The 24,900-nt window shown below is 46.8% G+C and overlaps 10 protein-coding genes across 11 annotated transcripts; 4 read left to right on the top strand and 6 right to left on the bottom strand.

Annotated features, from left to right (window-relative positions):
* Nucleotides 1-630: 630 nt before the first annotated feature.
* Nucleotides 631-2,359, top strand: TSTA_004580 (efflux pump antibiotic resistance protein, putative; the record flags this gene model as incomplete). Its single annotated transcript, XM_002488021.1, has 3 exons — nt 631-870; nt 928-1,287; nt 1,334-2,359. 3 exons carry the CDS (start codon nt 631-633, stop codon nt 2,357-2,359), a joined length of 1,626 nt encoding a protein of 541 aa, XP_002488066.1.
* A 2,588-nt stretch (nt 2,360-4,947) lies between these two features.
* Nucleotides 4,948-6,750, bottom strand: TSTA_004570 (DNA primase subunit Pri1, putative). Its single transcript, XM_002488020.1, has 3 exons — nt 6,395-6,750; nt 6,141-6,335; nt 4,948-6,081 (listed from the first exon to the last, which is right to left on the bottom strand). Exons 1-3 carry the CDS (start codon nt 6,637-6,639, stop codon nt 4,995-4,997), a joined length of 1,527 nt encoding a protein of 508 aa, XP_002488065.1. The 5' UTR covers nt 6,640-6,750; the 3' UTR covers nt 4,948-4,994.
* A 1,935-nt stretch (nt 6,751-8,685) lies between these two features.
* On the top strand, nt 8,686-10,123 carry TSTA_004560 (uncharacterized protein). The gene is made up of 2 exons (XM_002488019.1): nt 8,686-9,352; nt 9,410-10,123. Exons 1-2 carry the CDS (start codon nt 8,812-8,814, stop codon nt 9,790-9,792), a joined length of 924 nt encoding a protein of 307 aa, XP_002488064.1. The 5' UTR covers nt 8,686-8,811; the 3' UTR covers nt 9,793-10,123.
* Nucleotides 10,124-10,212: 89 nt separating this feature from the next.
* On the bottom strand, nt 10,213-12,205 carry TSTA_004550 (threonine synthase Thr4, putative). The gene is made up of 2 exons (XM_002488018.1): nt 12,054-12,205; nt 10,213-11,984 (listed from the first exon to the last, which is right to left on the bottom strand). Exons 1-2 carry the CDS (start codon nt 12,105-12,107, stop codon nt 10,392-10,394), a joined length of 1,647 nt encoding a protein of 548 aa, XP_002488063.1. The 5' UTR covers nt 12,108-12,205; the 3' UTR covers nt 10,213-10,391.
* Nucleotides 12,206-12,348: 143 nt separating this feature from the next.
* On the bottom strand, nt 12,349-14,097 carry TSTA_004540 (bcs1 AAA-type ATPase, putative; the record flags this gene model as incomplete). The annotated part of the gene is made up of 1 exon (XM_002488017.1): nt 12,349-14,097. One exon carries the CDS (start codon nt 14,095-14,097, stop codon nt 12,508-12,510), a length of 1,590 nt encoding a protein of 529 aa, XP_002488062.1. The 3' UTR covers nt 12,349-12,507.
* Nucleotides 14,098-14,581: 484 nt separating this feature from the next.
* TSTA_004530 (uncharacterized protein) lies at nt 14,582-16,257 on the bottom strand. 2 transcript variants are annotated; one of them, XM_002488015.1, is made up of 5 exons: nt 16,223-16,257; nt 15,789-16,165; nt 15,100-15,739; nt 14,825-15,039; nt 14,582-14,762 (listed from the first exon to the last, which is right to left on the bottom strand). In XM_002488015.1, the coding sequence occupies exons 2-5, from the start codon at nt 16,120-16,122 to the stop codon at nt 14,689-14,691; spliced, it is 1,263 nt and encodes a 420-aa protein (XP_002488060.1). In that variant the 5' UTR covers nt 16,123-16,165; nt 16,223-16,257; the 3' UTR covers nt 14,582-14,688. The 2 variants fall into 2 exon arrangements, with proteins under 2 accessions (XP_002488060.1, XP_002488061.1); XM_002488016.1 differs by lacking the exons at nt 14,582-14,762; nt 14,825-15,039 and having other exon boundaries at nt 15,054-15,739.
* A 386-nt stretch (nt 16,258-16,643) lies between these two features.
* Nucleotides 16,644-17,734, bottom strand: TSTA_004520 (uncharacterized protein; the record flags this gene model as incomplete). The annotated part of the gene is made up of 2 exons (XM_002488014.1): nt 16,644-17,500; nt 17,584-17,734. The coding sequence occupies 2 exons, from the start codon at nt 17,732-17,734 to the stop codon at nt 16,644-16,646; spliced, it is 1,008 nt and encodes a 335-aa protein (XP_002488059.1).
* A 169-nt stretch (nt 17,735-17,903) lies between these two features.
* TSTA_004510 (Coatomer subunit alpha, putative) lies at nt 17,904-22,575 on the top strand (the record flags this gene model as incomplete). Its single annotated transcript, XM_002488013.1, has 9 exons — nt 17,904-17,936; nt 18,005-18,263; nt 18,377-18,413; nt 18,467-18,555; nt 18,604-18,859; nt 18,909-18,958; nt 19,007-20,569; nt 20,619-21,697; nt 21,756-22,575. 9 exons carry the CDS (start codon nt 17,904-17,906, stop codon nt 22,005-22,007), a joined length of 3,618 nt encoding a protein of 1,205 aa, XP_002488058.1. The 3' UTR covers nt 22,008-22,575.
* TSTA_004500 (FAD dependent sulfhydryl oxidase Erv1, putative) lies at nt 22,385-23,020 on the bottom strand (the record flags this gene model as incomplete). Its single annotated transcript, XM_002488012.1, has 2 exons — nt 22,385-22,871; nt 22,929-23,020. 2 exons carry the CDS (start codon nt 23,018-23,020, stop codon nt 22,385-22,387), a joined length of 579 nt encoding a protein of 192 aa, XP_002488057.1.
* Nucleotides 23,021-23,359: 339 nt separating this feature from the next.
* On the top strand, nt 23,360-24,703 carry TSTA_004490 (transcriptional regulator, putative). The gene is made up of 2 exons (XM_002488011.1): nt 23,360-23,749; nt 23,809-24,703. The coding sequence occupies exons 1-2, from the start codon at nt 23,492-23,494 to the stop codon at nt 24,559-24,561; spliced, it is 1,011 nt and encodes a 336-aa protein (XP_002488056.1). The 5' UTR covers nt 23,360-23,491; the 3' UTR covers nt 24,562-24,703.
* Nucleotides 24,704-24,900: the final 197 nt, after the last annotated feature.

Genomic DNA, 24,900 nt, shown 5'->3' with positions numbered 1-24,900 from the left:
ATGGGACCAAGTCCAGACTTAACTGGTTCTATGAATATATTAAGAGGCCCAGCTGGAGAAGCCATTATATTCTTTTTAATATGGTGTTCTTTGAAAGGTAGTCTAGGGGTGATATAGCCCCGGTAAATGTGGTCTTGACTAGAAAGTAAAAACCGCAAATCATTATTTGGCGTGTAGACACGTGTAGATACTAGATACTAGCACTACACTATTAAGTGATCCCTGTTCAGAGATCTATGCAAAGGGGGCTCCTTGCATCTGGTTGGTCAACATACTATAGGGTATCAGACTGTCAGTCAGCACTTAGGGTGTGGCACTGCTTGCTGAAGCCTGAGAGCGGGCTCATTTATTAGTAATCAACTTAGATCTCAGATAAGACCATCGCCCAATAATGATTACTTCTAAACACGTCCCTTTGTCTCTGGGAACTCCACAGGAACAACCAGCTAGCATACAACAGGCACTGAATCATGGAACTTTGCTATTACATTTGCAGGCTACATAGTGTCCCTTTGTCATGGCCTATTTAAAACTGTTAATGCTTCCTGTCAACATAGACTAGTATTGTCCATATTACTTCTATATATCATTATATGTAAGCCCTAGTTCATTGTGAATGCACCATACACAATGGCATCCCCAACTAGTAGTGACGGCCAGGAAGCGGTAGTGACTACTTCTACATCTACAGCCATCAAAAACAATACCAAAAGTCTTCGATTTTATGTTATCATAGTCACCCTCTGTTTTCTCAGTGTCCTCAGCGCTCTAGAGAATACGGTTGTCACCACATCCCTGCCGAGCATTGCTACAGAGCTCGAGCTAGGCAACAGCTATGTCTGGGTGACAACCGTTGTTTTTTTTAACAGCGTACGTGCTGCGCATCCATACCCCTGCATCAAGAGGGTATAAAAATTAGTAAGCAAGCTAACTGTCTCAAACAGTGCTGTTGTTCAACCATTATTTGGCCAGTTGGCCAATATTTTTGGTCGGCGATGGGTAACTATGGGGGTGATTGTTCTCTTTGCGCTAGGGAGCGGCTTGTGCGGTGGTGCAACCAACGCCGCCATGCTAATTGCTGGTCGAGCTATCCAAGGAATGGGGGGTGGCGGCTTCAACACGCTTCCCAATATCATCGTCTCGGACCTCGTGCCATTGAGAGAAAGGGGAAAGTATGTCGCTTGGTTTCTCACAACGTATTTCGTGGGCATTGCCATTGGGCCGTGGGTCGGCGGTGCTATTGTTGACTCATCTACTTGGCGATGGGTCTTTTACATCAATCTCCCAGTACGTATACCTAGACAACTCGGACTTTATCTCTGACCATTCATAGATTGGCGGCGCGTCCATGATTATGGTATTTATCTTCCTTCAAGTCCAATATGACAAGGGGATGTCTTTTATTGAAAAGCTCCGCCGAATTGACTATGGAGGAAACTTCCTCCTAATCAGCTCGTCAGTCTCGATCCTCTTTGCTTTGACATATGGAGGTAACTTATACCCCTGGCGCTCATCGCAAATCATTGTACCCCTCGTCATTGGATTCACGGGCATTGGCATTTTCGTAGCATTCGAGAATACTAAGTGGGCTGGGGAGCCTGTCTGTCCGCCGCATCTATTCCGCAACCGCACCTCTGCTGTGGTTATGATCGTAACCTTCATTGGCTCTGCCCTTCTGTACTGGGTCTATTTTTTCATGCCCATCTATTTCCAGGCCGTACGCGGCAGCTCCCCGTCCGTGGCCGGACTCCAGGTCTTGCCATCTGTTATCGTATCTGTTCCTGCTTCGATAGCTGCCGTGCTGTTACTTACACGCTTCGGGAGGTATAAACCCATTCATCTTGCAGGCTTTACAGCTATCACGCTGGGGCTAGGGCTATTCATCCTTCTAGATCAAACATCATCTACAGCGGAGTGGGTGATCTTTCAAATTATCAACTCGCTCGGCAATGGCATTATCATGAACTCTCTGCCTCCAGCCTGCCAGGCTGCCTCGCAGCGCACTGAGTCCGACCAGGCTGCTACTACGGCCGTGTGGTCATCAGTGCGTTCTTTCGGCAACATTTGGGGCGTCGTTGTGCCTGCCGCAATCTTTAGCAACACCTTTGGTCAGCGCGCTGGACAAATCGCCGATCCAGTCACCAGGGAACTGATCCTCAAACAGTTTCACTCGGGCAACGCGTATGCAGATGCCAACGCTGTATTCCTCGCACGCCTCGATGAAACCACAAGGAATGAGGTTGTAGCTGTGTATGAGGATGCGCTGCGGTTTATCTGGCAAATTTCGTTAGCGCTGGCTGGGTTTTCGCTCGTCCTCGTTTTGCTGGAGAAGGAGATTGTGTTGAAAACAGACTTGTAAACTAAATATGGTTTAATGGAAAAGGGTGACGGGGGGAATGAGAAGAGAAGGGAAGGGACGGTCTGATTGTTAATAATTAACCCCTTAGCAGTCGTATATCAGATGTGACGGCCACAGCAGGCTTGACTGAGAAGCATGTACGATCCACTGTGCCCGAGGCTACGGAGGGAGGTTCGGATCAAGTGGTGAGGGCTAGCGCTGCTGAGGCACATGGTTATGTCACGAATATCAAGGCCATGGGAATAGCTTCATGTTTTCCTTTCTTCTTTCTTTCCTCACGCTTAGTTTTCTAGTCATAGCTGCCAATAAGATGTTATTGCTTGAGCCTTCACGTTAAGCTAAGCGTCATCTCATTCCTTTGATGACTAGCAAGCAAGAGGACGACTTCGTTGACCTTGATCAGTAAGACAGTCCCAGTGATTAGGCTTTCTACTGAATTAATTGTCATCCAGGTCCGGTCCGGTCCTTCAATTCCCGTCCGTGCGCCACTCTATAACTTACAGACTATTTTCAGCCGACAAAAGCTATCGATTTTAGCCTTCGGGTCTTGATTTCGCAGTCCGTAAAACCTGGCTACAGCTAAAATGAGCAGCAAAGCAGAAGGGATGATGGAGAGAATTTTTTGTTCAAAGAGAAGGGTAAAATCGAAGTTTCGATCACAACCAACAACAACGGGACCAAAGATATTGTCAGGGCCAGTTCGACCGAGGAATGCAAATCCAGAAATGAGGTTGTCAGAACGTGAATATCAACCCTACGCGTTTCGGCACTGGATATTACTTAGTCCGACATGGCACGTGCGTGCTGCGTATATATCTAGCTAGCTATCCCCCGTCCCACTTGCTCTTGGGAATCAGTCACAATATTAGGAATCAAGATAGCTCCATATTGTCAGGCTCATTAGGTCACTTCGTGCTTGCACCTTGCTACCGTCTATGCTTCGTGATACGGACCGTAGCCAAACCAACAGTTTGATACAAGTAATAATAGGTGGATGGAGTAGGTCGGTGAAATAAAGAACCAAGAGTAACTTCTAGCCTCACTACATTTGAGGCTTCGTCGTATCTCGCGATACTGCGAGTTGAATGGGGTTCCCCTTGCCGCCGTCGAACGTGCAAATTGCAGTATCCAATGAGAATCAGGCGTAGTGACCGATCTGATACCCAGACAGATACAACAGGCCATAGGTAATAGTCATATCCCTCGCCTTCAAATATCGCAACGTGACCGGATTATGCAATGTTAGTACATGTGTCCTCTATTGGACAAGGTATCCTTCAGGTATATTGATACGTACTAGAAGCATCCGATAACAGTCACGATAGAGAAGGCGATGTGAAGAAGTAGGAAATATATCGCATGATCGTTTCCTCACTAAATCAATAGCCAGGGAGATGATCAATACCATCGTAAGGGTAGCCTAAGAAAAGAATGTCAATTCACTACAGAGACTTAGATGTTGGTTAGCCTGGATTGACTACCGTACCCCGAAGTAGATATGGCTTTAACATTTTCTTAATAAAACGACCTCTTTACTCTGCCAGTAATTAGCATGCTCACAAATTCCATAGCAACGAACCCAGTACTTGACCACAAGTACACATAATGCAGAATATGTCATGGTATGAATAACCGCCTGCAAAGTCGCAATCCAAGCAACATGTCGATGGAAGATGTTAAACCTAACAAAACTCCAACCGGTAGCCCATGAAAATACGTTGTTTCTCCAGGCGAAGAGCCAAAGAAGAGGTAAGTTCGCAAAGGACATGATGCCTGTTCAATCTGCAACATATTGAACTAGTTGTCGAGATGTTTGATGCCAGCTGAAGGAGACCATAAGAATATATTGAAAGATTTTGTTCAAAATGGGAGCACTCAGTAGATGTTGTCATCGAAGAGGTTATATGTTATGCACGTGAGTATGGCACTTATTATCCAATACCCTGCAATGAGCATAGTGTCAAGACGAGTTGGGAGACCAAACTAGAGTACTCGTCGGTTCGATGTCTTGAAAGGAAAAGCAATGATCACATGGGTATAAATCCGATGATGAAGATCAAAGCCTCTATAGGCGTAGGTTGAAACCGTCCATGTTTCCCGGAATGTTTATGTGAGCCGGGCATATGTTGGATCAATCGGTGTAATATCGCAAATGAAAGTATACACCCCCAATACAAATAACTGAGATAGTTGTGTATGTCTGTATAGACTGCAGTGACGCAACGTTCGGTCTTGGGGAGGATGCTGGCAGTGTAGACTGTCCGGGTTAGCAGAACAATCGTAAGTAAGGGGTGGCACCAGCTATACATTTCTCTGTCCGACCCCGTGTAGGTTTCCGGCGGGTAGAATGGCTATGTAGTCGGGACAAGGATGTGTAAGTGGGAGGAGTAAACATCAGGAAGTACATTTTTATCAATCTTATCAATCAGCAGCTAGCGCGATGTCGGCAATCAATCGAGATTAGCACCGCAAATATGAAAGGTATGCCGAGTATAGGAAAAACAAGTTGGATGTTTGAATTCATGAATGATGTACACTAGCTGTTACTGAAGATGAAAATACAAAACGCCATTCCTAGCCTCCATCGATGACCCAAATAACATATGCTGTTGCTCAACAATCGCCTCGCGTATCGTTAAAACTCCATCGCATCATTTGTCGCCTGTTCAGCGCCACGTTCTCTTTTTACTGGCCGTTCATCTTTTATGAGATTTGCGACAAATGAACGGAAGTAATCAACGTAAGGCTTTAGTCTTGTCTTTTCATAGTCCTGGATCTTCCTGTCAGAAGACCCGTCTTCCGCGTTGGAAGCAGGAGGTGGATTTTCCCTGTCGTATTCATCGATCTCAGCGAGTAGTTCTGTCACTGTAGGAACAGATAAAGGATCGAATTCTTCGATGTTCCTGCCGTCCATGGGAACGCAAACACGACCGGTACCAGGATGAATGACAAACGGACTCTTCAACAAGTGAATCATTTTCTTCGATACTTCGGCATCGAGTCGCGGGTAGGTGTACTCGAGGACAATGTCGTATCGTGCATCTTTGAGGGCCTTGGCATCTAATCCATTGATCGTTTTGGCTAGTGTGACGATATCATTCCATTTGTTTGTGCTTGTGCGGTCTGGAGTGGAATCCCATTTCCTTCGAAGGGCTTCGCTTAGTTTCTTGTCGGGCAACAATCCAAGCAGACGCTCCGCTTGGGATTCTCCAAGAAAGACATCTTGGTCGATGAGTGTTGTTTGGTTGAAATATGGCTCCAGTAGCTTGACACTTCTCGCGACATGTGGATGCAGCGGCCGCTTTAGATTTACACGTTTCCCACTCTTGTCATTACCCTTCACAAGTTCCAGGTATCCCGCAATCGCCTTTCTCCTATCATCGGGCAGAGTCCTAGCTCTATGATCACCAACCCAAGCGTGAGCACCACGTCGACCGGAGTAGACCCACAGAATATGTTCAAATCCAAAGTCCTCTCTCAAAGCAGTATCAACAATCTTGATAGCCATAGTGATAAATGCCCAGCACTTGTGGCAGATATTAGCCTTAGAACAGCACGTCCGTACATCATCGTAATCAGTCATATCAATATCAAAGACGAGCTCTTTTGCAACTGGCTTCATTTGAGTACCGGGTCGGCTTTTGCGATCTCGTGGGTTCGTGCTATATACCGGTCCGATCTCGAATCGAGTTGGGTTTAATCGTAAAATTTCCTTGCGAAATCTGTCCGAACATTTGTCAGTATTTGTCTGGGTCATATTTCACGCAGTTATAATGCATACAGATCCGCAGTCGCAAATGATTGATATCGAAGCACGGCTTCATTTTGGAGGAAAACAGCGAATTCTCGATTGACCATGTCGGGTGAGGGGATGACACCATGGTTGAGCCATTGAAACATAGGTCGGAATGGGAATAGGCGCTGATAGAAGGCAAGCATAACTTCGGGATCTATTCCAGAGGGGCCCTTCGGTGCACTTCAAATTGAACATGTTAGCATTTCCTTTTTTCATGTCCCTGATGAGTTCTAGCATACACTGCTGGTGTTGGTGTTAGTGCTGGAGGTGGAGAGCTCGCCATCTTCACGTCTGCGGCACTCGATGCTGGAAATTCGTCATCATCATCGTCGTCATCTGCGAAGAGATCCTCTAATCTTATGTTCGTCTCAGCTTTTTGCTCTTCTGTCGTGTCATTATTTTCCGTCGCAGGAGCGTCAGGGAGAATCTCATCGTCGCCATTGTCGCGTGGCGCAGAATCATTTGACGATATTGAATGAGGCATTTTGATGCTGAATAAAATATAAAGGTTCGATTGTCAGACCAAATATTAACACCAGTTGCCAGAGGTCAGTTAAGCACAATGGTGATTGATTATGTTGTTGTCCATGATCGCGGTTCCCCAAATGCGGGAATACGCGTTCGCGTCACGAAAAGAGAAAGCCCTAACCCTAATCAATATATCCGTATCAGGAATAGCACGCGATAAGGAGCCCTTATCAGCTTCAACTTAAACTTCATCTCTACACTCATTTTTGCGTTCTCAGGCTCGTTGATGAGACCATTAAAATTCACTAACTAGTACCGGAATGCCCTCAGCAGCAAGTATCACAATTGAAAACGAGCACAAAAAGAGCAAAAGACGGCCATCTTTAGAGCCCAGTCCATCTACCGAGCTTGCCCGATGCCGCAAGCGGAAATGACACTCTTAGAACCGCATCATACACTACACCCAATCCACCAGTCAGAGTGCAATCGAGTCCGCTCTTGACTCTACATGGTTAACCTAAGGCCACTTTCTGCTGCTTCGTCTTGAAGCGGTGACAGGTTTTACCGTCCGACATCTCCGGCGATTCTCGCAGAGGCGAAGATGTTAAGCCCCAAACCGTCTTTTTATGTCAGCATTCCGATTACAAGTTCAAAGTTCATACTACTTTCCCATGTTACGTACGATTAGACCCGCATTCCAATGGTCGTCGCTTCTTCGGTGCTCACGGCTTAGGGTGAGGCTTTTGTATTGGCCAAGATGCCAAGTCAATAGATGTTGGAGGCATTGCTGGAAATTTTCTACTTCATGATGTCACTACTCAGACTCACCGTAGACAGTGCTATTGTGGTAGTAATTGTTTAACTTGTCTCGGATTGGAAAGCTGATTATTTGATGTACAGTGCTCCTTCGGTTCATGATACTACTGTGTTAACAAGCGACGAAAGATCGAGTCATACATGAGCATGGAATACGATGTGTCGCATCATAACTATCCTTTGGAGAAATGCCACTGAAGTTTATTGCAAGGAATAAACCATGAACACAAAAGAAATATTGCTCTGCGGCAGTAGCCCTAGAGTTGCATAAACCCTAACTAGAGCTTCTACAGAGTCCGTCAAGATGATAGGGGCAAGAGGTTAGAAGACGAAATGCCGCATTTAGACTCCAAGTGTACATCTGCAAGCGCAGAAGGAGAAATAATTACTGTTGTTTAATAATGCTAATTTTAGAAAAAGAGTTGCTTCTCAATGACCGCTAGATGACTGCCGAAATGGTGTCACGTCAACCCCTAAAGCTTTGATCCGTCAGTTGGCTACAAGCAATCACATGTCCTGACTAGAGAATTTGTGTTTTACTTGGTGAGCTCAATAATATTTGAGGCTCGCTTTGTATACCATACAGGCCGCAATTTTCGAGATTGTTTGGGTATGACCCGTCACTTCTAGGCCTCCCTCTCGATTGCGGCTGCTTGCCTCTGAGCTCTCCACTTCCCCGATCGAACGGAGAGTTAGAAGATTTTTCCATGACAGAAGTCATGAATTGTTACTCTACTTGAGATCAGAACCTCATTCGGCGTTTTCTCGTCGACTGGGTTCGGCTAAGGTGATATGCGGAGCAAAAATTTCCTAATCCGGAAGTATCTGGTCACAGCATCCCCCTTAAAACTGTCTGACTTAGGGCTTGAAGTTCATGACGCCATTAGTACCTCTGGATATGTAAGGTCCCATCCTTATTCTGCTCGCCAATTTGTAATTTTCCATTGGCTGATTCATTTCCAGCTTCTAGACACCAACTCTATCTGGGCGGCTCGACTACCTTCGTTGAGAGCGAAGGCTCCATCTATATTACAGCACAATACTACATCGATGTGCCAAGAGCGATGGAGAGCCTCTGGAAAGTCCGCTTTCGTCGACTTTTGGGAGAAGTCATTCCTTTCAGGACTCACTCATGTCCTGATGGAAGATATCTGACGAAAATGCTCACTTGTTCCAGGTCTCTAGTTTCTCAGTTATATAAACTATCTCAACGCCCCTGATCGATAACCTTTTTCTATTTCTGATCACTCGCAGTGCCAATCTATCGCTGGGAAAAAATTCGATCGCTATCAGCACCTCAACACATTCGTTTTTGTTCGTTGCTACAACTGCCGAGTTTCATTCATCCTTTCTGAAAAAGAAAAACGCCAAAATGGTCAAAGCAGGTCTCGCTCTTCTGGCGTTCGCCGCACCGGCTTTTGCCGCTGTCATTGAGCGTGGTGAGGAGGGAGACAAGGCAGCTGGTTCCTATGCTCCTCCTCCTCCCCCGGTTCCTCCCAAGTCGACTTATGCTCCTCCTCCTCAGCCCACTCACTCTGAGCCCCAGCCGACTCACTCAACCTATGTTCCTCCTCCTCCACTATCTTACTCAACTTCTGAGCCTCCTCACTCCTACACTCAGCCTCCTCATTCTGAGCCGTCTCACTCCTACACTGAGCCGCATTACTCATACACCCAGCCTCCTCACTCTGAGCCATCTCACTCCCACACTGAGCCGGCTCATTCGTATACCAAGCCTTCTCACACGTACACCAAGCCCACCCACACCGAGCCAGCTCATTCCTACACTGAGCCTCCCAAGCCCAAGCCCACTCCTCCTCCCAAGAGTTATACTAAGCCGGTTGTGCCTCCTCCTCACACCGGCACTGGTGGCATCACCAAGACATTGACTATCACCACCACCGAGTGTCCAAGTAAGCTTTCCCATCCCTCCCAAGACAACAAGAGCCTTCACTAACATATAGCTCCAGTCTCCTCCAAGACCGTGGTTTCAGGAACATCCACCATCGTCGTACCAATCACTGAAACTCACACCGTCACTCGCACCATTGTCACTGTCGTGCCCACCGGCACCAGCACCCCTAACACACCCCCCAAGGAGGGCGGTAACCCGCCACCACAGGAAGGCGGAAACCCTCCTCCTTCAAAGGGTGGTAGCCCTCCTCCTTCAAAGGGTGGTAGCAACCCTCCTTCAAATGGTGGTAGCAACCCTCCTCCTGCTGAAGGTGGCACTACTCCTACCGAGTCTACTACTACTCCACCGGTCTACACTGGCGCTGCTGCTGCCATTGTTAATCAGCAACCCGTTGCCGGGCTTATGGTCGCTGCTCTTGGAGCTTTTGCTCTTCTTTGAGTGTGGAAAGCTTGAACTCGGGAAGAGAGTTGTGGAGAGTTAGGCCTTGTGGGAGTCTCAACTCTTTTCATTGTGGAGTGTTGAAAGAATTCTATAATTGGTGTTTTCTTTTTCTGGATTTTTGAAGAAATTTTGTTTACAGTTTCTATTCTTCTACCTGTTTTGTGCTCTGACAAGCTTGAAAAAGAGACGCGTAACTCTCTCTGCCAGTGGGCGCATTTTACATACATATCCTTTAATGTTTCGAATGTATCTGATATCTTTTTCTATACACGATTTTAAAAAGGTAGATTAGACTATAAATAAAAGAGAAAAAAAATTGGGTTCTAGTTCAATGTTCGGAGTTTCAATTGATATATCTTCCAGGGCAGATTGTCCACAGGTGAGCAATTATAATGGTACTGTAGAAGGCACAATTTTCAAAGCTGAGCATGTGAGATCGATTTGTAATTATGTGCTTACGTAAAACTCCTTTTCTAACTTAATTATCAAACCACTTCTTCTAAAATAGACGGTAATAATTACGGACGAAGATTTCTTCTCATCACATAAAGCATGAACAACTTTTATCCCAAAACACCCTTGATTGGGAAACTCAATCATCGAAGGCCCTGAAGCTCTTGCTCGATTTCAGCCTTGACAATCTCTCGCACACCTTGCCATCCCAATCTAGCAGCAACAGGCGTCTCTCGGCTCTCCTTTTGCTCTAGACCAACAAATTCCTGCGGTAATACCTCACTAAAGTCGTAGCCTTCTTGGCCGCGAAGAGCCAAATCAACTGCATTGCCGAATTTGGCCGGGTGAGCAGTTGACAATGAAATGTGGTACGCACCGGGACTGCGCTCGATGGATCGTAGGGCAGCACCGACACCGACTGCAGAGTGCGGATCAAGGATGTAGCCGCCGGTCTTGGAGCTGTGTGCACTTCCAGGACCAAGATTTGCCGGGAAAGAAGAAGTATATATTTTGCGAATGATTTCGAGGGTTTCTTCATCACTGACACGCTCGCTCTCGAATTCCTTCTTGGCGCCTTCGAGAACGGCTTCCGTGACGCTGAATCCACCCTTGGATTTCAGCTCACTCAACCAAGCGCTGATCTGCTTGCTGGCGTTTTGGCGTCGCTCGTCAATTGAGCCTGATTCAGAGTCGAAGGTCAAGAACCATAACAGTCGCTCGAAGTTGCTGCTGACGAGGATGTCCATTGCTGGGCTGAATGTCTCCTTGACACCTTCCTCATGTGCTTTTACGCCGTCTTGTGGCAGGCCACCCTCGGCGGCCTTACCCCGGATAGGCTTCTTAGTATAATGGCCAGCGCTCTTGAAGAAACGGTCAAGAATATCATTCTCGTTCGTGGCTATGACAAGTTTCTCAGCCGGAAGACCCATTCGCTTCGCGAACCATCCCGCAAGAATGTCACCAAAGTTACCAGATGGAACAACGAAACGAACTGGTTCCGAACCAACTTGTTTTGTCAACTGGAAATACGAATAGAAATAGTATGAGATCTGTGCCAATATACGGCACCAATTGATCGAGTTGACCGCGGCAACATTATGTGTCGAGTTGAGATCGGGATCAGCAAACAGCGATTTAAGCATATCCTGACAATCGTCAAACGTTCCCTCCACCACCAAGTTGTGCACGTTCGCGTCCAAGACGGTAGTCATCTGAGCTTGCTGAATAGGAGATACCTTTCCCTTCGGGAACAAGATGAAGACAGAGACATCCTTCTTTCCCCGCAATCCATAGATAGCCGCAGAACCAGTATCGCCACTTGTTGCACCAATAACGGTAAGATGATGGCGGTCTTTTCCTTCCTTACCCTTATTTTTCCGTATAAGGAAGTATTCAAACATATTTCCCAGAAATTGTAAAGCGACGTCCTTGAATGCGAATGTCGGGCCGTGGAAAAGTTCGAGGAGGTAGAGTTTCTTGTCCTTGTTGAGCTCGACCAGCGGGGTACGCTGTTTATGTCGGAATGTGGAATATGAGCGACGTATGATATCGTTCAAGTCGTCCGAGGGGATTTCGCTGGTGGAAATGTAAAGTGAGAAGATTCGGAAGGCGAGTTCCTCGAAGCTTAGATCGCGCCATTCTGTTTCCCATCCAGCAGGAAGTGAGGGGATTTGTTCGGGGATGAAAAGACCGCCGTCAGAAGCGAGACCTTTCAAGACTACTTCTTCGAATGAAAGCTATTGCCATGAAGATCAAAGAAATGGTCAATTCGTTAGACTGTTCAAAAGTGAATGGGAATGACTCACGCCATATGATGCGCCCCTCGTACTGAGGTACCGTTGCGACTGTGTATGTGACATTGTGCTCTGAAATATCAAAATACCTAACACCAGATATAAGAATCTACAGAGACAATTAAGCTCCGTATCAAATTAAGTCTTTCAGATCAATTGATTGTGTTAAATAAGTTCTCTGGAACAAGAGGAGGAGGAGGGGTATGGAATAAATTATCGGGAGAAATCCCACTATTCCCAATCAGGTATAGCCCAGCCGATAGCGGTCTTGAATCTTCTGACTCTTCTCACCGTTTCCTCTCCAAGTGACCCCATATGATCAATATATCCATGCCATGATGTTGGAAATTGAAGACTATCCCGTTTTGCGAGTGCGGTGACATTCTATATACTTCATTTTGATCTCGGTGACATTATATATTCAATCCAGAACCGCAGTTTGCTGATCATAACGTTGTTGTCTCATCTATTCATCATCCTCGGCCAGTTTCTTCTCCGCCCATTCAGCGGCTTTGCTACAAGCCTCTTCAGGGCTTCTCTTGTATTGGAGAAGGTATCCCTGCAAAGCCGCAAGACTAAACTTCCTTTCCGGAATGGAGTCCGCGAATCTGACAGCAAGACTCTCCAAGTGCCGGTTATCCGTCTTGTCTTGTTCCTTGTTCGTATTCACCTCACAACCATGAATGACAGAAACAGTATCGTCTCGATACATGGACAGAAACAACTCTTGCATGTCGACCTTGGACGGAAGCTCAAAAGCAATATGCATGTCGACACGACCGGGGCGAATCAAAGCCTTATCCAGAGATTCGGGTGAATTCGTGGTCATAATCAGGATACGACCCTCTTGCGAAGATACCCCGTCAATTGCATTCAGTAAACCCGACAAGGAGACTGACGTCGCTGCAGAACCATTCTGGATGCCTTGAACACTTCCCTGAGTCACACTCGGCGCAGTTGATTCGGCGGTGTTGCCTATCTTGTTTCTTCGAGCGTGTCCTGGCTTTGGCTCACTTGCCGGACGATTCAGGCCTGCAGCATCAATATCCTCCAATAAGACAATGCATCGCGACGGAACCTCCGACATAAGCCTCATCAAAGCCGACTCATTCATATTCGGATCTAGTAAACTCAACACGTAGATATCCAATCCAAAGACACCAGCCAAAGCAGATGTCAGACTAGTCTTACCCGTCCCAGGCGCCCCTGAAAACAAGTAACCACGTCTATACGGAATACCATGATTAGCATACCACCTCCTTGTATGCGGGTGAAGATATTCATTAATATCCTGCAAAAGCTCCTGTTTGGCTCTCTTATCAAAAATAACAGTCGACATATCCCTCGAAGGTCGGGCACTAAACCGCGTCCAACGAATCATGTCACGCACGTTCGAAATCGCTCGATGTACCGTCGTAGTCGTCTTTGTTCTTTCAAGATGATACAACTGCGCCTCTTCAAGTAGTCCCCGTACGGGCGCAAACGAGGATCCCAGACACTTCAGCTGGATATAACCCGTCTCTTTGACATTAGGTACCAATTCACTGCCTCGTTTGACTAAATGTTGGAAAAGGATCCAACTCCCATGACGACGGAAAAGATGCGTTCCCTGGAACGGCTGTAGACTTATTGGTGATCTTCCGACAATAGTTCGATAGCTAATCAGATTGTTGGGATCGGGCTCGGTTAGGATATTTTTGTTGCCGTTGCGAATCATTGATTTGAGTGCCTCTTCCTCATCTTCCCATGTACTCTTAGAAGCACTGATGGCTTTGACGCTTCGAAATTGGCGGTTCATGAATTGGTGGTCAGACATCCACCTCATCAGGCTATCGTATAGTTGATCATCGTCGTTGATTCGCACCGTTACCCATAAGACAATGACGCGGGTGAAGAGGTAGCGCAGAAAAGTGAAAATGCCAGCAAGAAGCAGGCCGGTATTCACCAGCGTCAGAGGATCGAGGCCCAATGAGTTTTGGAGGAGGTTCAGAAGATGAGCATAGCCTGGTTTGAATAGCTTTATGGCTTCACGGGGTAGAGGTATAGACGATGGCATTTTGTCTTGCTATCTCGCTCTCTTTTGTTGTGAGCAAAATGCTTATGCTAGAGTTCCATCGACTACACTAGGCTAATACAAGTCAAGCTGAAGGAAAAAGTATTTATAGCACGATTTTTTTCTTTTTCCTCTAACTGAATTTTTATTGATATCAGACAGAGGCGTATTCTTTTACATACGGATTAGTATATGCGTGCTTGCTGGTGTGGCGAATCAATATTGTTTCCCACCCCTCTAAGCAAATATTATTCGCCTTAGGGTTTTCGTCCTACGCGCGGGGCGCTGGTAGGCTACAGAGCACTAAAATGCGACCTCAAACAGGTATAAAATCTGCTTTGCTTCTAGATCTCAGACTACCATGTTCATATACGTGGTTTGTAAATGCTTATTCGTCCACTTGTTGTGACTCATATACATATTTAAGGATCTGCATGCAGCAGTGTACATATAGGGCATGGAGCTGAATTAATTACGTAGATAGTCACAATATTTGAAAGTTGCACGTTCCATTCACAGTTTGTTTCTTCCACTGATACAACAGAAAGACAGATTTTATTATTACAACTTAGGGGAGTCAAGGATATCATGCCCTTACTCCCACTCTGCAGGCAAGCTCTCATATTTCTCCGCATCGGCACCTAGATCTTGGAAGATGGAATGATCACCTAAAAGCAATTATCAGTGCATGCTTGGGGAGAAGAAAAATATGTTGGCAGAGAAATCTTACCAGATAGAGAATTAACTCTCTCTTCATTCTCCTCCTCTAACCGATCAAGCTCCTGGGCAGGATCTTCCTTCGTGCCTTTGTCGTCGATATGGGCTTCCCCTGCTTTTCCAAGATGACCATGAGCTTCACCTATCATGAGGAATTGAGCATTCTGGTAATCTAGAAATTCGGGCTCAGTGGGTATCCAGCGATAGCCTTTGAACTTCTCTTGAACTCTATGGAGAATGTATTGTTAGTCTATATCAGTCTTAAAAACATTGAAGGGATGAGCCTACTTCTCTGGGTATTCGGGCCCCTTTGGCAGCTGAGCACTAGCTGGACCAGGGTACTCAGGATTCTTCGACTGCATGATAAAGCTACCACGACCTTGAATACCGAAATCGCTCTGAACATCGCCCAGATGCCGTGGGATTGTCAGGATATAGGCCAGGTGAGAGTTTCGGCCTTCCTTAACCAATGCATATACACCCTCAGCATACGGCCGCGCCTCTGGCGTCGTGCGCTCTCCGCGAGTCTTTGTTTCATAAGTCTCTTTCGTCATCAAACTCTCACGGATTGTCTTCAATGGAACGCGCGCTTTCTCAACAAAACCCATATCCCGCTCTCTCCCTGAAGCGGGATATCTCTTCTTGGGAAGCATCAGCAGTCGACAATTGACCGAATCGTCTGCAATGGGTCCATCTTCGAGTCTTGCTCCTTTGGGCGTTGGCCGTAGAACGAAAAAACTGCGCGCAACGTCGCTGAGGCTATGAGGATCTTCCACATTCACGCGAGGACGGAAGAAGAAATAAATGATTCCTTTCTCAAGGATGCTGGATGGAAGCGCGGCTTCTCGTTCTGGTGATACTCTGATACCGGTCTGTGATTCTGTCGTTGCTGGTTGTTCCCTTTTCTCTTCTTCGGCTGTAGCTGTACCTATATGGATTGTTAGCCCTATTCTTATAGTTTGGAGACAAATCTTTACCATTGGCACCCTTTTCCGGCTCTTCTCTCTGTTCTACTTCCTTCACACCATCCTCCTGCGCTGGTTCGCCAACTTTCTTAGACGGAGCCTCAGTAGGTTGCTCGTTGACTGTAGCTTGTGCCTTGGTGGGGTCTTCGCTGGGTTTAATCTCCTGTCCCTCCTCGGTCACAGAAGGCTTCTGGTAATTGTTTCCCTCATTGGGCTTGACGTCCTTCTTTCCCTTCTTTGGTGGTATCTGGCTCGAACTAGATCCTCTGCGCTTTGCACCAGCGCCCTGACTAAACGCTTTATTGGCCTTGACGGCCGCTTGACGTGTCGATGCTCTAGCTGGCATGATAACGTACTGTTGGGGGATCTGCAATCTGATGGGAACTCTCCTGGAGAATGTTAGAAACATTATTCCGTATCTGCTACATCTCGTGCCAGCGACGTACCTTCAATTGATGGCAATATTCTCGTTGATGTTGGTAGAAGGTTTACTCGGGGTCTCACGCAACGGTTCGATTTAAGATGATAGGTAGCTGACGTCACAACTGGGGGAGAGCTTCCCCGAGCTTATATAATCCGTTTATTCAGCATTCGACGTCAACCACTTGACTGAATCGATCCTGGGTGAATATACAGAGGCCTCTAAGGGCCTAGGTGCGCCTTTGAGAATGTTCTGGATTCCAGATGTCCTCATCCGCACTTTCTATGGACAAAGGGGGACGCCAAATGCTTATAAGGGCATCCCAAAATCCTTCAATTAGGTAGTAGTTGAGTCTAGCAAGACAAATCCAAAGTCTAGCCTACGCCCAGCGTAAGCAAATCCACAAGTAACAAGATATGAAAATGCAGCTCAGAACATAGGAACGCTCAATCAATATCCATTCGATCCTTCGCAGACAATTCTCTTTTCAAAACCGGTCTCTCATTTTCATGATTGATCGGAGACAAGTACGGCGGACTAGAGGTCGTGCTCGCATACTCACTAGACAAAAGACTGCCGTGAGACACTCCAATGTCTTCACCCGACCTCGCACTCTTTCTCCGCCGCCTCTTGGGGCTCAGTAGAATATTTCCTCCTCCCATATCAGCATCCCAGTCCCTTACAGGTTGCGGAGGACTATGAAAATCTGGATACGCAGTCATCGAGAAATCCGTCTTTCTTTTTCTGCCGCGTTTGTGTCTGACTAGTGGAGGCGTATCTGTGCTATCCGAGTCGCAATAAAGACCCCGTAAAGAATTCAGCAATTCCTTCTGCCATTGCTCCGTTGACTCTAGCAGTTTTGGTGTAGTGGTCGATGTAGGAGTCTGATCTGTCTCTTCGTCGGGCTCCTCAATAGCATAAGGTCTGACAATCTCCACGTCCGCCTCGTACCCGGCATCCTGGGCCATGGCATCCTCCGGTGATATATCTCCATAGTAAATATTTTCTTCTTTCGAGTCGTTTGTAAAATTTCTACCGTGGTCAATCGGGTCTTCTGTGGATGGAACGAAAGTTCTTTTGGGCGGAGGCCCGGGCCGGCGACCACCAGGACATGACGAGCCAGAAGCAACCGAAGCAGTTCTTGTCAGCGGTCTTTTTCCCATGCTCTGTTCTGGATAGAGCATTAATCGGCGAGGATGTCGCTCCCAGAAAAGTTCGATTTTCTGGCGGTTCACACTGACGACGTAGGTGGAGGAGAGTAATGCGGGGCACGCATCGTGGAATTTATCGTGCGGACAAGTCACTAATAGCCAGAGAGCTTATCGGATGATCGAGGACAGGTGCCCCTGCAAAGTGAAATCAATTCATACTGACTGTAGAGCATACACGAAGATAATAGTCGGACATCGTCCAGAGTTGCAATTGTTGTTCGTGATGAAGTGAAACCCCTGATTGAATTGAGGTTGCCGCTAATTCTATTGGTCGGGCCCACTCGCTTAGTCGCTCCCTGACGGCAACCACAAGTGAAAGCTGGCATGTCTGTGTTGTTGTTGTATACCTCTCAGCTTCTTCTCTTCGCATTGCGTACTTGCTCACTCATTCCCATTTCAGCATCGTGCGCGAGCGGATTGATGCCGTATTTCTGACATTGATTACTCATTGACTGGCCTGTATAGCTCGCTGCTCTGCAGCACGGCTTTCCGAAGATGTCGTCTCCTACAATGCTCACAAAGGCAAGTGTTCCCCTCCCTCCGATACGAAGGTATACAATGGACGAGCTGGTTCTAACTTGTATTCATTGCTACAGTTCGAAAGCAAGTCATCCAGGGCTAAAGGACTTGCTTTCCACCCGACACGACCATGGCTTCTTGTTTCACTTCATTCCAGCACAATTCAGTTATGGGATTACCGCATGGGTACACTGATCGACCGATTCGAAGAGCATGATGGCCCTGTCAGATCAGTGGCTTTCCATCCTACGCAAAATATATTCGTTAGTGGAGGAGATGACTATAAGATTCGTTTGTGGTCGTTACAAAGCCGAAAGAGCATTGCCGTCCTGTCGGGTATGTTACTAAACAATTGTTCAAACATTAACGCTAGCTTACTGACGTTCGATAGGGCATCTTGATTGTACGTAAACCAGGATTCCGGGTATGAATTGTACTGACTGGTTTAGATGTTCGAACTGTTTCTTTCCATCATGAGTTACCTTGGTGCGTACAGCCTCAATCTCTGTCCTTGAAGAGCCTATCTGACCACCATACAGGATATTGTCATGCTCCGACGATCAAACAATTCGAATCTGGAATTGGCAAAACCGGAGTCTCATCGCTACGTTGACCGGTCACAACCACTGTCAGTGGCGTTCCTCACGCATCTGTATAATTTGCTAATAGTATTTAGACGTGTGGTGCGCGCAATTCCACCCCAAGGAAGACCTCATCGTATCCGCCTCCCTCGACCAGTCCGTTCGCGTGTGGGATATTTCCGGTTTGCGCAAGAAACACTCTGCGCCGACTTCGATGAGCTTCGAAGATCAGATGGCTAGGGCAAACAGTCAGGCGGACATGTTCGGTAACACCGATGCCGTTGTCAAATTTATTCTCGAGGGCCACGACCGAGGCGTGAACTTTTGCGCTTTTCACCCAACGCTTCCACTGTAAGCTTATCTCGCTCTTTTCAGGAGATAGCCACTTACCTGTGTATAGGATTGTTTCAGCCGGTGATGATCGACTAGTTAAGCTTTGGAGAATGAGCGGTCAGTCCACAACGTCCAGAATCTAGCCACCTTGCTAACCCCGTCCAGATACCAAGGCATGGGAAGTCGACACATGCCGTGGCCACTTCCAGAATGCATCGGCATGTATTTTCCATCCTCACCAAGATCTCATCCTTTCCGTCGGTGAAGACAAGACTATACGTGTTTGGGACCTTAATAAGCGTACCTCGGTTCAGTCATTCAAGCGCGACCACGACAGATTTTGGATTATCGCTGCTCATCCAAAGATCAATCTCTTCGCTGCTGGCCACGATACCGGTGTGATGGTATTCAAGTTGGAAAGAGAACGTCCAGCTCATACTCTTCACCAGAACCAGCTTTTCTATGTTACCAAAGAGAAACACGTGAAATCATACGACTTTACGAAAAATACCGAATCCCAACCTCTACTTTCCCTTCGCAAACTTGGTGCCCCCTGGGTTCCTTTGCGAACAATTTCTTATAATCCTGCCGAGCGTGCCATCTTAGTGACCTCGCCTGCCGAAAACGGTACATATGAGCTTATCCATCTTCCACGGGACGGCACAGGTGCTGTTGAACCGACGAACTCGTTGCGCGGACAAGGAAATTCGGCTGTATTTGTTGCCAGGAACCGTTTCGCTGTATTCAGCCAAGCCAACCAAACCGTCGACATCAAGGATTTGAGTAACTCGACTACCAAATCCATCAAGACACCGACTGGTACAACAGACATCTATTTCGGTGGTTCTGGTGCTCTCCTTTTCATTACGCCAACATCTGTCAGCCTTTTTGATATTCAGCAGAAGAAGCAGTTGGCCGAACTTGCTGTATCCGGCGTCAAATATGTTGTGTGGTCAAACGACGGTCTACACGCCGCACTTCTTAGCAAGCACAACGTTACCATTGTGACGAAGAACCTGCAACAGTTGAGCTCCATCCATGAAACTATCCGTATCAAGAGCGCTACCTGGGATGATTCGGGTATCCTTTATTACTCCAGCTTGAACCACATCAAATTCTCTCTGTTGAATGGTGACAACGGTATTATTCGCACCCTGGACCAAACAGTCTACCTTGTGAAGGTGAAGGGACGGAATGTTTATTGTCTAGACCGCAATGCAAAGCCACAGATCTTTGAAATTGACCCCACGGAATTCCGCTTCAAGAGTGCACTTGTGAAGAGGAATTACGACGAGATGCTTCACCTTATCAAGACATCTAGCTTGGTTGGTCAGAGTATCATTGCATATCTTCAGAAGAAGGGATATCCAGAGATTGCTCTTCAGTTCGTTCAAGATCCACAGACCCGCTTTGAGCTGGCTATTGAATGTGGAAATTTGGATGTTGCTATCGAGACTGCGAAGGAAATTGATCGACCTAAGCTGTGGAGTCGTCTGGCAACCGAAGCTCTTGCTCACGGTAACCACCAGACCGTGGAGATGACATATCAGAAGCAGCGACTATTTGACAAGCTTTCTTTCTTGTACCTTTCGACAGGAGACCAGGAAAAACTTTCAAGAATGGCCAAAATCGCCACTCACAGAAATGACTTTACTTCTCGCTTCCAGAATGCAATTTATAGAGGCGACGTTGAAGATAGGATCGAGATGTTCAAGGAAGTTGATCTTTGTAAGTTGATCAAGCACTTATTACGGGTGACCAATACTAACTAATGCAGATCCTCTCGCCTATGTTACTGCTAAAGCTCATGGATTGACTGAAGAAGCAGAGTCAATTCTTGAGACTTGCGGTCTTACTGAAGATCAGATTAAATTACCTACTATCGGCGAATCTCAGCAGACTCCTGTCCCCATTGTCCCTACATACAAAGCAAACTGGCCTACTAAGGCTGCTGGGCATTCCGCTTTCGAGAAGGCGCTTCTTGGTGACGTTGGTGGAGCCGAAGACGAGACAGCATTGGATGTTGAGGAAGAGGAGGACATCGTGGCAGCAGGCCAGGATATTCTCGAGGAAGAGGAAGAAGACGTCGCTGGCTGGGACATGGGTGATGAGATTAATGTTGAAGAAGAGAATGACTTTGTCAATGTCGAGAGTGCAGATGCCGGAGCATCGATTTCAGAAGCAGATCTATGGGCTCGAAACTCTCCATTGGCTGCAGATCATGTTGCGGCGGGTTCCTTTGACACCGCTATGCAACTTCTCAATCGCCAAGTGGGTGCTGTGAACTTCGCCCCTCTAAAATCAAGATTCCTAGAGATCTACACCGCATCACGAACATATCTGCCTGCTTCTACTGGGTTACCTCCATTGGTGAACTACGTCCGCAGAACAGTAGACGAGACGGACTCTCGCAAGTTTCTCCCCATCATTCCTCGAGACCTCGAAACCATTGCCAACGTGGACCTGCAAGAAGGTTATGCAGCAATGCGATCTAATAAACTTGAAGAGGGTGTCAAGATCTTCAAACGTATCTTACACACTCTGCTCGTTAATGTTGTTTCGTCCGAAAGTGAGGTGGAGCAAGCAAAGAAGATCATTGCAACTGCCAGGGAATATATCCTCGCAATGTCCATTGAGCTTGAACGTCGTGCTACACCTACCGATAAGCCCGAAGACCTCAAGCGAGCTCTTGAACTTTCCGCATACTTTACCATTCCCAAACTGGAGGTTACCCATCGACAACTAGCCTTGATGGCTGCTATGAAATTGGCATTCCAAAATAAGAATTACTCATCCGCCCTGAGCTTTGCCAACCGAATGATTGCCAACGGTGGCTCTGCCAAGTTGCTAGAGCAGGTAAGTTACTGATTTTGATACATGTGAGACTTCATCATACTAATATATAACGTCACAGGCCAAGAAGATCAAAGCCCAATGCGAGCGCAACCCCCACGACAAGATCGAAGTTGACTTTGACCAATTCGCAGATTTCGAGATTTGCGCAGCATCATACACACCAATCTACAGCGGTTCGCCAAGTGTATCTGATCCTTATACCGGCGCCAAGTATCACGAACAATATAAGGGATCTGTAGATCGCATTGCAGAGGTTACCGAGATTGGCGCACCTGCAAGTGGTCTCCGACTTTTCGTGTCTGGTCTTTAAATTTTCCTTGTTTTGCATTATTGATTTGGGTATTTTTTTTGTGGCGGAATCAATGTAAAGACGTTATGAAGGGCATGTAATGCCAGACTTTTCTCTTGCCTTTATTCTATTGCACTATTATATAATTCTTTTCCTTGTTGACCTAAAAGAGGCGCATTCTTTCTTATGGCAAAAAGTGTTTCTCAATACAACCTTGGAAGATAGGAGACGGGAGATTCGGAGTGAGTGAGGTTTCCTTTCATGCGCGCCAAATATGAACATGAATTCTGATATACAGTTTATCTAATTCGTAGCAAGCGTATATATGTACAATCATGAGAAGAGATTATATTACACTTCCGACCCCGACCCCAAGCATGGGTAAAGAGTTGAACAGATCAATCACACCTCCCATCCTTCCACCCAGTCCTCCACCTCTCCTCCCAAAATCTACAATCAAACTCCTTCTTCCCCAACTTCCGATTCACAGCATTATGAGCCTCACACATCCACTGCCCAAACTCCGCCCTACTCGACAACCGCGGCTCATTCTTCCCCGACGGGTCGGCCATCCAATTCCGAAAATCTTCCGCGCATGCCCAGCATGGATATAGATTTGAGAATAGACCGAGAAAGGAACGCATTTGGGTTTGTTTTTCGGTGGACGCGGTTGTTGGGTAGGTTGCTGTTAGGGTGTGTAGGAATGTCCAGGTTGAGCGGCCGAGTTCTTCGACGTCGGGGGGGCAGTCGGTTTGTGTTGGCGGTGGGGGAGGGGGTATTGATGTTGTTGATGTGGCGGCAGCAGCCCCAGCTGCTATTCCACCTGAAGATGAGGCTTGTTTGAGCATTGCGCGCCAGGAGGCCGCTGAGGTGCATGTTCGGCATCTATATGTTGTATGTAAGTCGAGCTACTGATGTAGACAGGATGGAGGGATCACATACGGCTTGCCGTCTTTGTCCAGTACTACTCCTGGTGGTAACTTCTGGCCGTCACTAAGTGTATTTGACCCGCTGGATCCTGCTGTGGCATTCATGATGCTTGTTTGCCCGTTTTCTTCTTCCCACTGTCTCTATCCGGATCAATTGCGGTATGATAGATAAATGATGACGGATGCGTCGATATGGTACAAAAATCCACAAAATAAGTCAACAGTTCCGAAGAACCTGGAATTCATATGTGATGAAAAAACAGAAAGAAGACTGGATATAAAGAGATTATTATTAATACTTCGATATCCTGTCAACCATCAAAAAGTCTCCGCGCTCGGCCCGCATTAGCTCCGGCTGCACTAAAGCCTAAACGGGGAAGATCATAGCTAGAAGCTTGCATCTCAAGCATCACGACGCGATATCTCTATCTTGATTGACGCGTGCGAAACAACCAATATACTGCGAGTGCGACTAATTGACTTGTATGCGTGCAATCACGACGATTTCATGAAGTAACGATTACATGCACCGATACAATACCTGCGCGAATAGTATAGATACGACACGACTTTACAATGCCTCGAAGACCAATAATAGAAGAGTCCTCGGACGGCGAAGCAAACAGTTCGTCGAACTCGATACCTCCAGATGACCGTTTAGAGGAAGCATTACGAGATACTGTCGCGAATATCTTTCGAACGGGGAAATTAGAAGAATTGACAGTCAAGCGCATACGATTAGCGACGGAGTCTGCATTGGGTTTGGATGAGGGATTCTTCAAGACACGTGGAGATTGGAAGGTTAGGAGTGAACGGATAATTAAAGAGGAAGCTGTATGTTTGCGACTATTTACTCCCAAGGCACGGATGGACAATGGTTGATATGTTTGTAGGAAAGACAGGAAGAAGCGCGAGAACATGAAGAAACCCACAAATCTCCCGCACCGTCACCTGAGCCACCGAAATCAAAGATGAAAAAGGCAGTCAAGCGGGAATCAGAGGAAAACACATCCGCAAAGAAGAAGCGCCGAAAAGTCAGCAGTGAGGTAGAATCACGAGAGACGACTGCTCAGCCAGTGGAAGACGAAGAAGTCGAAGGAAAAGAAGCCAAAAGTGCTTCCCCACAACCTCCTAGCGAAGAAGCAGCGGCTGAAAGAGGCGAACAATCCGAGAGTGAAATGTCGGTATTACTTGACGAGGAACCACCAAAGAAACAACGACCCAAGAAAGCAGCGACCGCACCAAAAGCGCGAAATCCAAAGACCACGTCAAAACCAACTACCGACTCAGATCCAGATCAAGCGGAAATCAAGCGTTTGCAAGGATGGCTCATAAGATGTGGTATTCGGAAGATGTGGGCACGCGAATTGGCGCCGTATGATACCCCGAAGGCGAAGATTAAACGTTTGAAGAAGATGCTGGAAGAGGCGGGTATGAAGGGTCGCTATTCCCTTGAGAAAGCTCGGCAAATCCGAGAGGAAAGGGAGCTTCAGGCGGACTTAGAGGCTGTCAAGGAGGGTGCTTCCAGATGGGGGACAGGAAGGGGACAGGATGAGAGCGGATCTGAAGGGAGACCTCGAAGACGGTTGATGAAAGGTCGTCAAAGTCTGGCATTTCTTTCTGACGATGGAGAAGAAACCGATTGATGCATCGTGTCGGTACTATATGAACTGATTCTTTCGTCCATTGTAATTGTGTTAATAATAGTCAGACATATTCAGTGTATGCAGCTATTTTTCCTCCTTTCACTTTGGGCCTTTTCCTCCGCTGATTCGTTGCGCAACTATACTGAAGACTGCGACTGAGGAGATGAACAGGACTAGATTGTAGAACTGTAAAGTATTAGTATATGAATGCTCGATTTGTTTAGATAGCCCTACAGCAGTCCTCGAGTACTCATTCTCCTCCGCTTCTGTACGAGCTTCCACAAATAGACGTCGCAGGTTGGGAAGATTTGCCTGTGCTTGTTAGGTAAAGACAACAAT

This window comes from Talaromyces stipitatus, genomic scaffold (assembly GCF_000003125.1).
Source record: "Talaromyces stipitatus ATCC 10500 scf_1105507295517 genomic scaffold, whole genome shotgun sequence".
NCBI lineage: Eukaryota > Fungi > Ascomycota > Eurotiomycetes > Eurotiales > Trichocomaceae > Talaromyces > Talaromyces stipitatus.
This window is presented reverse-complemented; position numbering and strand designations above follow the sequence as displayed.

What these genes read in the sequence shown, in the direction of transcription:
- TSTA_004530 (XM_002488015.1), bottom strand. Translation starts at nt 16,122, where the DNA reads ATGCCAGCTAGAGCATCGACACGTCAAGCGGCCGTCAAGGCCAATAAA. An exon ending in GCCGGAAAAGGGTGCCAATG is followed by an intron (nt 15,740 to 15,788) that starts GTAAAGATTTGT and finishes CAATCCATATAG; the next exon opens with GTACAGCTACAGCCGAAGAA. An exon ending in GAGAGTTAATTCTCTATCTG is followed by an intron (nt 14,763 to 14,824) that starts GTAAGATTTCTC and finishes AATTGCTTTTAG; the next exon opens with GTGATCATTCCATCTTCCAA.
- TSTA_004560 (XM_002488019.1), top strand. Translation starts at nt 8,812, where the DNA reads ATGGTCAAAGCAGGTCTCGCTCTTCTGGCGTTCGCCGCACCGGCTTTT. An exon ending in CACCACCACCGAGTGTCCAA is followed by an intron (nt 9,353 to 9,409) that starts GTAAGCTTTCCC and finishes ATATAGCTCCAG; the next exon opens with TCTCCTCCAAGACCGTGGTT.
- TSTA_004490 (XM_002488011.1), top strand. Translation starts at nt 23,492, where the DNA reads ATGCCTCGAAGACCAATAATAGAAGAGTCCTCGGACGGCGAAGCAAAC. An exon ending in GGATAATTAAAGAGGAAGCT is followed by an intron (nt 23,750 to 23,808) that starts GTATGTTTGCGA and finishes ATATGTTTGTAG; the next exon opens with GAAAGACAGGAAGAAGCGCG.
- TSTA_004550 (XM_002488018.1), bottom strand. Translation starts at nt 12,107, where the DNA reads ATGTCACATACACAGTCGCAACGGTACCTCAGTACGAGGGGCGCATCA. An exon ending in CGAGGGGCGCATCATATGGC is followed by an intron (nt 11,985 to 12,053) that starts GTGAGTCATTCC and finishes TCATGGCAATAG; the next exon opens with CTTTCATTCGAAGAAGTAGT.
- TSTA_004570 (XM_002488020.1), bottom strand. Translation starts at nt 6,639, where the DNA reads ATGCCTCATTCAATATCGTCAAATGATTCTGCGCCACGCGACAATGGC. An exon ending in CTAACACCAACACCAGCAGT is followed by an intron (nt 6,336 to 6,394) that starts GTATGCTAGAAC and finishes TTCAATTTGAAG; the next exon opens with TGCACCGAAGGGCCCCTCTG. An exon ending in TCATTTGCGACTGCGGATCT is followed by an intron (nt 6,082 to 6,140) that starts GTATGCATTATA and finishes ATGTTCGGACAG; the next exon opens with ATTTCGCAAGGAAATTTTAC.